Below are 11,715 nucleotides of genomic sequence, written 5' to 3' on the forward strand. Positions count from 1 at the left end.
TGGAATCTGGAAAGAGCTGCCTAAAGCTGATGATGAAGATAATGACAATGATGATTCTGGCCAAAGACAATCAGGATGGGCCAGACGTGAAAACTTGAGAAGGGAGGAGGCCCAGACATGGCCACCTGAAGTCAGACAGTGTTGCTTGGGAATGTTTAACAGCCTTCAAGATCCCTCTCTTCCGATTGGGCCAGAATCTTCCTCAACCTCAGGCTATATTTCTCTACATCCCCTCCAGGGCTCAGCTCAAGCTCACTCACTTCAGAGAACCTTCTGGAATGTGGTGCTGAGGCAGTGGCCCTGAGCCCCTTCCCCTGACTGACTCTGATGGTCTCTGTGGCTCCCAACCACCAGGAGTCCTGTCTTTTCGTGTTCTTGAGTCCCTTTTGGAAAGCTGCCCACTAAGGTCTCCCCATAGCTTTCTCTGGAGAGTATGACCTGGATCCTCCTACTGGGTCCATCAAATGTGAAGGTCCCAAAAGGTGTGATCAGGCCTCCTTTTTAAGATTAAAGCCCTGGGCAGACAGAAACTATCCCCCCATCAGATGTGGGATCAATATGAGTGGAGATTGGTTGAGGTCTTCTTGGTTGTCTCCCAGCCCAGGAAGCCTCTCCGGGCACCACACAGAGAAGGGAAGAGGACCAGCCAGCCTACAGAAGAGGGAACAGGGCTGCTCAGCACCCTGGAGATGACGTGAGCAGGAAGGGCACTGGGCCATGCTTGGGACTGAGACCTCACGGTTGGCAAACCCGCCCAACTCCAAGCCCAGCCCCAGCTGCTCTTAGGTCAGGAAGGCACCACGGGGGATACCACCCAGGCCTCAGTACCTGTGCCTGAACCCCCACCCTCTGCAGAGCACTGTGAGCTGGTAGTGAAACACAGTGACCCCGAGACACGTGCATCCTCTCTCCACCCCTTCCAATCCCGGCCCCAAACACGAGACAGGCTAAGAGGAAAAGAACAAAGGTTCCCAGACCTTGACATCACCCACCACCCGCCTGTCCAGCGCCTGCTCGACCGGAAACCCAAGACAAAGGCCCCGGTGAAAGCGAGGAGGATGAAGGGCAAAGGGTAAAGGCAGCCTGGCTTGGGCATCTCTGGGGACCTAACTGGGAGGAAAGCAAGGACAGGATGGCAGTCAAGCCCTCCTCACACACACACATTTTTGGGACACCTGCTGTATTCTGCCCACTTGAACATCACACACCGTGTTCTTCACCCCAAACACCTTATACACACACTCCCTCACCCGCTGCAGCACCCTCCACAGGCCTCCACACTGCCTCACCCCCACACATACCCTTGCTCCCTGGACACCCTTCATACATAAACAGCTCATAGGGAGAAAAGATCACATAATCCACATCACACGGAAAAGTCATCCAGCTCACACACCCACGCTTCACACCACACTCACTCAACCTCCCACACGCACCTCTCACACCCTATACTCACCTCTCCAAGCACACACACATCCAATTAAATTCAATACACACACACACCACCAGACACAGACACACCCTGCATAAATAATGTGCATACCTAATGTCACATCAAAATATCACATGTTTATGGGCACACACAGCTCCTTAGCACAGACAGGCCTGCCTGCACACTGCCTCCTCCCCACATACACTTGTGGGTGCACACACACACATACACTTAGTCAACAAGTCTTTGCCTTGGACCCCTGCACTCTTTCCTACCCAGAGTTGTACCAACAACCATCACATAGACATATGACACTCAAACACCAACACACATGTCCCCATATATTTCCTGACCAACTCCAGGATGTAACTTGGTGACTCGAAGCCAGTCACCTTGGCTGCAAACACACTCACACATTCACAGCGACCCTCTCCCCACCCTCTTCAAGTAAGACATCCAGTAAAACCTTTCATCGGGGCCCAGCAGTGGCTTTTCCTGATTACATACAACAGTTTATAACATACATACACACAGTCCCCTGTGTAAGTGGCCCCTACAACTACTCCACCCCATGAAGACAGACACACACCATGTACACATAAGTTCCCCACACATGCAACAGTCATATGAACAGCTACCACTCCACACGTATCAGCCTCCCCAGCTGCACGTGCCATGCAATGCCATATACTCATCGTTCATGTGAACCCCAGTGCCCCACTGCACGATCCCCACCCGCCTTAAATCCCTGGGCACCGCCCAAGGGCTGCGTGCTCCATGTTTAGCCCCTTCTACCAGCACCCACACCATGACAACATGGGGAGTGGTGGAGGCTCTGGGGACACTGGCCTGGCATTCTGAGCCAGTCCCCTCACCACCCAAAATCAGAGGCTGACATAAGGGGGACGATGACCACATGGAAAGGCCCTAGAACAAAGATAGAAACCTGGAGAAATTGGAGGAGTGATGGGCAGACCGAGAGAGGTGGGCACATGGGCAAGAGAGACCAAACAGGAGAGAAATAGAGGGGCAGAGAGAGAGAGGATGCCCAGAAAGACTCAGAGAAGCCAGAAAAGAAACCAGAGAATAAATTGGAGCCAACATACCCAGAGAGAAACAAGAGGAGAGGGTGAGACAAGCCAGAAAAGACTGAGATCTCTTATAGAGGAGGGAGGAGGGGAAAGCAGGAACAGAGTGGGAGGGGGATCCTGCAGAGAAGGAGAGAGAAACCGAGATGGAAAGGGCATTTAGACTCAGGGGTGGGGTCTCATGTGAGGACTGAGTCCAGATGTTTTGAGTAGGAACCTGGATGGGAGCATAGATGAGGCTGTGGAGTAGGGGCTCAGGGGCGTGAGGTGAGGCTCCAGCTCTGAGGTGGGGTCCTGGCTGAGAGTTGGGATTCAGGTGTTCTGGTTGTATCTGGAATCTGAAAATATATTGGGGGTCCAGGGATATGGGCAGGGGTCCTCTACTATTATGGTAATCAGGGGGTTCCAGGCTCCAGCAGAATTCTTGGGTGTGCCAGGGGGTCCCACTGTGGATTGGGAGCTCAGTGCTTGGGGTGGAGTCCCAGATCTGAAACCGGCTCAGAGTCTGGCATGAGGTTTTGAACTGTGAACTGGGCATTCAAGGTCTCTGGGTATGGGCTGCAGTTCCAGCACAGAAGTGGGACTCAAACTGGGGCGGGGGGTGGGGGTGGGGGTTTCATCACCCTAGGAGGGTTGAGGAGCAGGGTGGACCATGGGGCCGGCGACAGCACGCTCAGCGGAGGACCGGGCCGGGAGCTCACCCAGCACTCGGTTCCCCTCGAGCCCAGAGCGGGCCCCCGCTCCCTACCTGCAGGCTGTCGGCGCATGGCTGCGGCGGCGGCGGCGGCGGCGGCTCGTCCGGCTTGAGGAAGACCTGCTGGCCCCGCCTGAAGAATTGGACAACAGCGATGAGGATGTGGTGCAGCACCAGGACCATGCTCGCAGCCGCCCGCCCGCCCGCCGGCCCGGCCGCTGCGCTCGGTCGGCGCGTCCGCGACAGCTTCGCCGGGTCCGCGCGAGTGTCCGCCCGGCCCCGCCCCGAACCGCCCACTTCCCGCCCCTCGACCGCCAGGCCCCGCCCCGAACCGCCCACGTCCCCGCCCCTCGGCCGCCCCGGCCCCGCCCATCTCCGCGCATCCGTGGACAGCACCTTTCAGCTTGTCCGATCTTCGGACCCCCATCAGAGCCCCCCACCAGCTGTCACTTCCATTATCTCTCCGCTTTCAAGATTCTTCCGGCTGCTCCGCTACTGGGATCCCCCGCCAGGTAGCCGGCTTTCCGCCTTTGCTCCCTTCTCCTGCTCCTCCTCCACTCCTTTCACTACCTCTCAGGAGTCGCTTCTCTGAGCCCCTTTCCTGTCTGATCACATCCTCTCCCCCTCCACTTACTTATAAAGTCCTGGAGCCGGGCCACAGCCCGAAGGCAGAGAGACCAGTGCAGTGAGGCAGTGGAGGGCGGTCCGCTAGGGGAGATAGAAGGGAAGGGACCACTGGCACGACACACGGGATCCTGGGCTTGCTCTTCTTCCAGGAAAAAAGAGGGGAATCAGGGGAAATTTTAGATGTCGCTCGGAGTCGGACAAGCTCTAGGAGCAGTAGCAAATCTGGGAGGGAGACACGTGCGCACCGACACGCTAGCGCACAGATAGGCGCACCATTCCTGAATCGAGGGTAGGCGCACTGGGCCCCCAGCACTGGGCAGGTAGGTCTGCGAGGGTGTTCCCGCAAGCCGGAGAGGGTGCAGGCCCCAGGGCCACACAGTCCACGGTTCCGCGGTTGGACTTGCGAGCTCGGAGCGCAGTTCTCCGCAGAGCGGCCTCTGTGCTCAGGCGCCTGCGGCAGCCGTGACGCTCCTGCGCCCTCTGCTGTCCCATCGCGGCGGCGCGGCCCGGCCCGATTTGCCGTCTGCGCGGGGTGTTGTGTGTTGGGGGGGGGGGGGGGGGGGGCGGGGTTTCGAGGGGGAAGGGGTCACCTGGGCCAACTCCCTGCCTGGACCCACCCCGTTCCTAGCCTCTGCTTGGCAAGAGGACGGCTGAGGCGGTGGGACGTGTCTGGACTGGAGGGTGTTCTTGGGTCTCTCTTCGCCTTTGCCAGCTAGCTGCTTAACTGCATGACCTTGGTCAGATCCCCTCCCCAGTTGGTTTCTGGGCTTCAGTTTTCCCATCTCTTTCACAAGACTGCCAGGAAAATCAACCCCACAATGGTGGGCAGGCAGCCAGAGTCCCCTGACAGCCCTTGCTGTGGTCTGACCTGAATCCTTCCCACTGCACTGCAGTCCCCTCTTTCTGCAACTCTCCCCTTATCCCCCACCCTCCTGGCCCCTCTTGGAGGGTGACTCAGTGAACCCCCAGCTTCCCAGCTCCCCACCTTACTGGGCTGATTCATCTGGGTCCTTTCTCCCTGGGGAGTGATTTCCTCAAGGTTGAGTCATTGAACCCAGTCCTGGACACAGTCCAGGCACCAGGCACACAGGCTGGGCAGAGCCCCAGCTGTGCCACCAGCTCAGGGGGAGCCAAGAGTTCTCCCACCTCTCTTTCTGTGGCCCAGCTCTGGACATGCCTCTTCCCCTGCTCACACACCTTCATTGACTCCCTGCTGGCAGCACAGTAAAGCACAAACCCTCAGCCTGACATGGCAGACCCTCTATAACTTAGACCCAACTTGTTGTTTCGGCTTTGACCCTCTCACCACCCTTCCTTAAATTTATGCTGCCTTCTCTATTCAGCTGGGTGACTGACTCATTCTCACCTTCAGGCCTTCACTCAACCACCCCAACCCCAATGCCCTCTGGGCCTGCTTATCTTTCAGGGGCTGGTTGGATGCCCACCTCCTCCAGTAGGCCTTCCCTGGATGCTACCTTAGTCCTCTGGGTCCCCCTTCTTGCATCTTTCCTAGGAGTCATGTCTAGGGGCATAGGAAGGGATAGGGAACTCCTTTGTCACAAAGTAATCCAGGCCAAGTCAGTGTTTTTTTACTGCATCTTCAGACTGGGGGCAACTTGTCCTACTTATTAATGCTATAGAAAATATTACATGGGCTAAGATGTGCAAAGGTTCTGACCAAGAACCAAGAACCAAGAAGGGAGGCCTTCTCTTTTTTTGGCCTCAGTGTCTTGCTCTGTTAAGGGGGTGACCAATGTAAGGGCTATTATAAGTACTGAGTCTGAAACCACTACACAAATCTCTTGGTAAATCCTAAGCATCTATTATCAACTCAAGCCTGGGCTCCAGACAGTGCAGGTAGGACAAGGTATCCAGGAGACACCTGATACAGCCACAGGCCAGAGCTATTTGTTCTTCAGGAGAGGATATCTCAGACTCTAGAGTCAAGGGCCAACCCTGGCCTTGCACAGCCAGCATCTCTTGGGCTTTAACATTTGCTGAGTACTTATTCTGTGCCTCATAGTTTGTCTTCTCAACAGTACTAGAAGGCAGGACCCATTATTAGTCACATTTAACAGATAAGGAAAACTGAGGCACAGAGAGACTAAGTAACTTGCCCACAGTCACAGAGTTAATAAGTAGTAGAGCTAAAAGTCAAACCTAGGCCATCTGGCTCCAATCTGTGCTTTATATTCATGCTGTCTCTTAAGGAAAGGCATGAGAGAAAATCTAATTTTCCCAGCTCTCCTGTTGTCCCCAAGAATGCAGTCAGGGTCCTATAGTCCCAGGCCCTGAGCCCTGTGCCCACCTCTGCCACAAGGAAGTTCAGTTTTAGGGGTGCCTAACTCAGACCCGCAGCCACCTCTTTTCATCTCCCCACCTTACAGGTCACACTAAGCTGTCCAGGGGCCCAGCTACTTCAGACTGGGTATTTTAGGACAAGGTTTCTCAGCTGAGAGCCTGTCAGTCTGAGTACTGGGCCTCTCAACCTCAGGCCCTGTCCAAGAACCAGCCCGTCTCTGTTCCTAATAATGACCCCTCTCTGGACACTGCACTTCCTCACCTGGGTCTGAAGAGCAGACTTTCCTACTTGCCGTCTCTCCATTTCTGTGATGTCAGCAGACCCTTAATAGACCCCAAATCTGCTCCCATCCCCCATGACCATGTGTCCGGCTTCCAGGAGCCCATCTGTGCCCCTGACATGCATCTATCCTCTGGTTGCTGAATGTGGTCAGACTCCTGGAAGCCCCAGGTTCAAGCTGAGTCCTGTCCGAAGTGCTGCGTGACCTCAGGCAGGGCTCTGGCCCTGTGAAGTTTGGAATGGTTCTCGCTGAGGACTCGGGCAGTTCAGGTGGAGGAAGGCAGTGTCCAGGGAGGCCTAGCCAGCAGAAGGCAGCTCTCTGGGGCAGGCAGGCCTGCCCGGTCATGCTAGGCCCAAGGACTGTGAGCAAGGGCCAGATCCCAACAGGGGGGCTTCTCAGGAGGCAGTGTGCGAGGCTGTTTTTCTGTGACTGGAAGTGGAGCCCATGGACTTAAAGGGAGCTCCACCACCCCAGGGGCCCTGCCAGGGTACAATCTGAGAGGCATCTTGGAGGAACTGACATCCCTGCGGGTTGTGCATCCAGTTAGAGCCCGCCCTCAGTGCTTCAGCCCAGAGAGGGCACACCCTGGTGAGCCACCCTTGGTCAGCCCTGGTGCGTGCACACAGGGTGTGCGTGCACACAGGCTGTGAGCATGATGTGGTGAGGGCAGAAGAGGCAGAGTACAGGTTTGTAACTTTGTATCTGTATCTCTCATGTGCAGTGCTTCCATGGTAGAGCCGAACTCCTGTATGTGTACAGAGATGTGTATCTACAGAAACATGCATATATGTGTGTGCAGACAGTATGTGTGCACAGGTATGAGTGTGTATGAACACATGCAAGTATATATGTACAGTTTTGTGTGTGCACAAGTGTCCATATATGGCCCATAGATGCATTCATGTGCAAATGTATGTGCAAATGTGTGAGTCTGTGTGTACTCAAATTCACACTTAACAGAGGTGCTGCTCATGTCCACTAGCCCAGGTCAGCTGTGGGTGTTCACAGGCACAGGCTCCAGATATGGGGGTGACCCCTACAGAGAAAGGATCTGGCCACAGGCAGATGCTGGGGACAGTGTGGATCTGGGTTCAGAGTGGGCAGGGCCGGCTCCCAGAGCCCCCACAGCAGCTCTGAGTGGGAAAGAACACAGGCTGAGTGAACCCGGGCTCAAGGGACAAGGGGTGGGGGGGGTGGTCAACCACAGGTCTCATCCATCCCCATGTTATTTGCATACACATTTGTCTTCTGTGCAGCAGATGGCCAGCTCCATAACCTTAGAGGGGGAAGGGAGCCTGGAGGATTCTAGTCTAGACTAGTCCAGGACCTGCCAACTCACAAATGGGCTGAAGTCCAGGGGACTCAGGCCTTGGCACACCTCGGTTCTGCCCCCTATTTTCTACAAACCCCCAGTCTTCTGCCACACAAAGGTGTCCCAGGAGACACACAATCATCTACACAATTACTCTCTTTTTATAGATACGCATACACACTCCCATCACTCCTACACACACACACACACACTCCTATACACAGACTCATCCCTTTTTTACACATGCTCACATGGCTCTAGCACATGGAACACTAATGGGCACAGCTGCCCTAGTGCCTCCTTTGGGGACCACTGTGTCTTCTTCTCTCCGATGTCCACATCTGCTGGAGTGATCTTTTCATCCCTCAAGTCTGACTCTTCCTCGCCCACACGCACGTGGCTCCTCACTGCCCACTCTATAAAGTTGGAGTTCTGGTCCTGGCCTTCATCCTCCTTAACCCTGCCTCCAAACCATCCTTTCATTCTCCACCCACACTCTGTCTTCTGACCACACCCCTCTCCACTCACCAATCCTCCAACCAGCACCTCTGTACTTTTGCCAGGCACTATGCTGTCAGCTCCAGGGGACAGGGCTTGCTCTGTTTTGCTTATTGCTGTGGCTCCACACCTAGAATAAGGCTTGACCCAGAGGAATTGCTCAAAAAGACAGCTCTGGACTGTAGGAATCAGTGGTAGAAACTTCCACCGAACCTGATCTGCCACTTTTGAAGGACTTGCCCAGCTGTATGTGTTTCCTTAAGTGCCTCTCCCACCAGACCCGAAAGAGCCTGGGATCTAATTCAGCCCCACGGGTCTGTGTCCATGTCTGTTTCTGGCACAGGGCCAGGGACACAGAGCAGGAGCAGGGGTTGGGGTCAGACGGTGACCCCGCCTTAACGAAGCACAGGGATGTCTAGAAGGGGCGGCCCCTTGGGCCAATCACAAAGCCCACCTTTCCCCACTTAAGCTCCTTTCTGAAGTCACCCTGACTCGCAATCCAGCTTCTGCTTGCATGCTCCCAGGGATGGGGAGCTCGCTTTCCTGGCAGCAGACTACTGCCCATGTGGGATGGCTCTGCCTGACGCGGACTCCTCCCATAGCACCATCCCGTCAAATCTTGATCATCCTGAGCCATGATTCCCATGGAAACTGGGAAGGAGGACGAGCAAAAGGAAAGGCAGATTCCAGCTTTCTCAACAGCTCCACCAGCCTTTCCAACTTTGGGCAGAGGTGGGAAAAGGAGCTCGTTCCTCTAAGCCTACCCCAGGCTACTATAGGCAGGTGGGCTCAGGGTGCTTAGGCTCCCCCAACCCAAACCACTATCCCCAGGAGCCTGGGGCAGTGCAGAGAGAGTGCGGTGCTGAGAATCACTACCGAAGACTCCACCGGGCACTATCCCCCCACTGAACCCACTCTTTCTCTCATCCCCCAAGCTCCCACCTACCCCATTTCTTCCCCTCACAGGTGCCTCCTGCCCTCCAGTCTGCAGGACCCCAAGGAGCTGCTATAAGTCCAACCCTAGGATGTTCCATGGGATGATTCCTCCTGAGCCCTGTTGGGCAGGCTGGGTGGATGAAGGCAAGCAGGTCCTCGGCCAAGGGTGGCTTCCAGAGACCCACCCAGCACCACCTGGACAGATGCAGCACACGAGCTGCCCAGCTTTCCTTCACCAGCCATTCCTGGGCTGGCCCTTCTCCAGAGGTGCCTCGGGCTGCAGTTGGTCACTGACCCCAGTGCCCCATGCACGTGGGTGCACACACACACACACACACACACACACACACCCCAGGACTGCTCAGAGCTGAACCCATGAGGGGTGCCAAGGCACAAGAAATTCTAAGCAAGAGGGACCCAAAGCCCCATGCTCTGAAAAGTCTCTGCCTATTCAGACACAGTCATAGAGGGAGACCCAGTTTGTGGCTTCCAGGTTCCAAGAACTCCCAGAGCTTCATGATCTAAGAAAATCAGAGCTTCTATTGTAAATCCCTTTATTAGAAAAATCTTTGCTTTTAACAGCCTATGAATGTGAGAGCCTGGAGCCCTGAGAATGTCGGAGTCCAATATCCTAACACTCCATTATTCTAACTGCCTATAACACTGAGACTCTAGGACTCCTGGTCCAGGGTTTCTACGGCCCTCAGAGCTTGCCTGTCTGTGGGCTGCGTCTCTGTGAATACTGGTGAGGAAAGGGCCCCTGTGAGCCCCCCCAACTTGCCTTCCAGCCTCCACTTTTTGTTCACACCAGTATCCATGCCTAAAGTTCCATCGCCCTCATCTCTGCTAATTAAATCTGAGACAACTTTGAAGGGGCAGGAACGACAGTGCCGTCAGGGACTACCTACTAAGTGCCAGGCCCACACAGGTGATTCTCTTATTTAATCATCATTATATTACTAGCCAACTTTACAGTTGATAAAACCGCGGTCCCAGGACAGGAGGTCATTTGTCTAAAGTCACAGAGCTAGAAACAGCTAGAACAGCGACCCAAACCCAGGCCCTTGCAAACGCATGCCTCTGAGAAGAGCCCAGAGGGGAGGGCTCCCTCTTTGATTCAGGACCACACTGGAGCAGTTCCTCTCACCCCAGGGGCTCCCCAAGTTCCAGAAGGCAGAGACTGTGGTCTCCTCTTCTCGCCTCTTCAAGCTGGAGGCAGCCCAGAGACGGCCATGTTTCCTGTCCTGATTGATCAAAAGGAGCTTGATCCACCAAGACTCCGTGCGGGACCGTCAGACGTGGCATTTTGTTTCTAGGCACCCGTCGCTATGGAAGCCAGGTGCTGCCAGCCCAAGGCCTAGCAACGAGGCCCTGAGTGGTGCGGGGCGGAGGGCAATTGTCAGGGGCCTCGAAGGCAACCAGCAAGAGAGAGAGGGAGGGTGGACCACTCCGCCCTCCAGGCTGGAGGGCTGTACCTGCTGCTCTGGCTGGGCTTGCAAGAAGAGGAAGGGAAGCAGAGAAGTCAGGACCAGGCGGGTCCTAAGAGACAGACACCCAGAGACAAGGCCAGAGAGAGACTTACAGAGACAGATTAAGAGGGTTCAGAGACAGCAAAAGACAGAGACACCGTCAGAGGGAGGGAGATTCAGGAAGGTGGAGGAAGACAAGAGCTGAGACTCAGAGACCACTGAGATACTCAAGTGGTAGAGAGGAACTCTCAGACAAGCCCAACTCCTGCAGTGGGGGAAAGGGTGTGCCAGGGAGCAGGAGGCAGCTGCAGGGGAATGACATAGATGGATGGAAGTGTGACAGAAGGAGATAAGCCCGAGGCAGGAGGCAATACAGAGACATAATAAAGGAAGAGAGGACTAGGAATGGAGGAGCAGGTTGGGGGGTGGGGGGCAACGGGACTAGAGGCAGAGCAGACAGCGGCAGGGGCAGTATGGGGACAAAAGGCACCAGGATCACAGGAGTCCTAGGCTGGCCCCAGTCCCAAGCCCCTCCTCCTGGGTCTGCCCATCTGTGGCATGGAGGTCACCAGCCTGTACCACCACCTCACCACCCAGCCTCTCCCCCAGGACACAGAATCGTCCAGGTACAGACCCTCAGAAGAGAGGCTGGTCAGAGAGGTTCCATGTCTCTCTTACCCCACCCCCCAGGACAGGTCTTGCCCAAGCTCATACAGTAAGGTGGTGTCCGGAACAGTAGGAAGTCAGGCCCTGGGAATCCCAGTCCGGAGCCCCGTGCCAACACCCATCGGAGTCAGACCGGGCCTTGGTGACCCGTGGAGTCACCATCAGTTCAGAGAGGTCCACTGTCCTCCCACTCTTCTCCCCAGAATGAGAGAGAAGAGGACAGAGCCTGCGATGGGATCCCCTTACTACCTTCTTCCTCAGCAACAGGCTCTGTGTCAGGACCGTGGGGACCCAAGGTGGAGCGGATTGAATCCAGGGTAGAGATGGACCACAGCTGTGGCTCCTGGGGCTGTGAACAGGGAAGGCAGGCTCTGGGGAACCCAGGGGGCATGGCCCTTTGTGGGCAGGGAA

The 11,715-nt window shown here is 55.6% G+C and overlaps 1 protein-coding gene across 2 annotated transcripts in view; it reads right to left on the reverse strand.

The window, feature by feature from the left end:
• The window catches only part of PDE2A (phosphodiesterase 2A), a 66,892-nt gene extending 63,446 nt beyond the window's left edge, over positions 1 to 3,446 (reverse strand). The window contains exon 1 of one of the 2 annotated variants that reach the window (XM_061149507.1): positions 3,269 to 3,446. In XM_061149507.1, the coding sequence (XP_061005490.1) occupies positions 3,269 to 3,397 (129 nt within the window). In that variant the 5' untranslated portion in view covers positions 3,398 to 3,446. The remainder of the gene's footprint in view (positions 1 to 3,268) is intronic. The other variant, XM_061149510.1, reaches the window with a different exon arrangement.
• Between the last annotated feature and the right edge of the window lie 8,269 nt (positions 3,447 to 11,715).

The sequence above is a fragment of the Dama dama genome, chromosome 1, assembly GCF_033118175.1.
Source record: "Dama dama isolate Ldn47 chromosome 1, ASM3311817v1, whole genome shotgun sequence".
Classification (NCBI taxonomy): domain Eukaryota; kingdom Metazoa; phylum Chordata; class Mammalia; order Artiodactyla; family Cervidae; genus Dama; species Dama dama.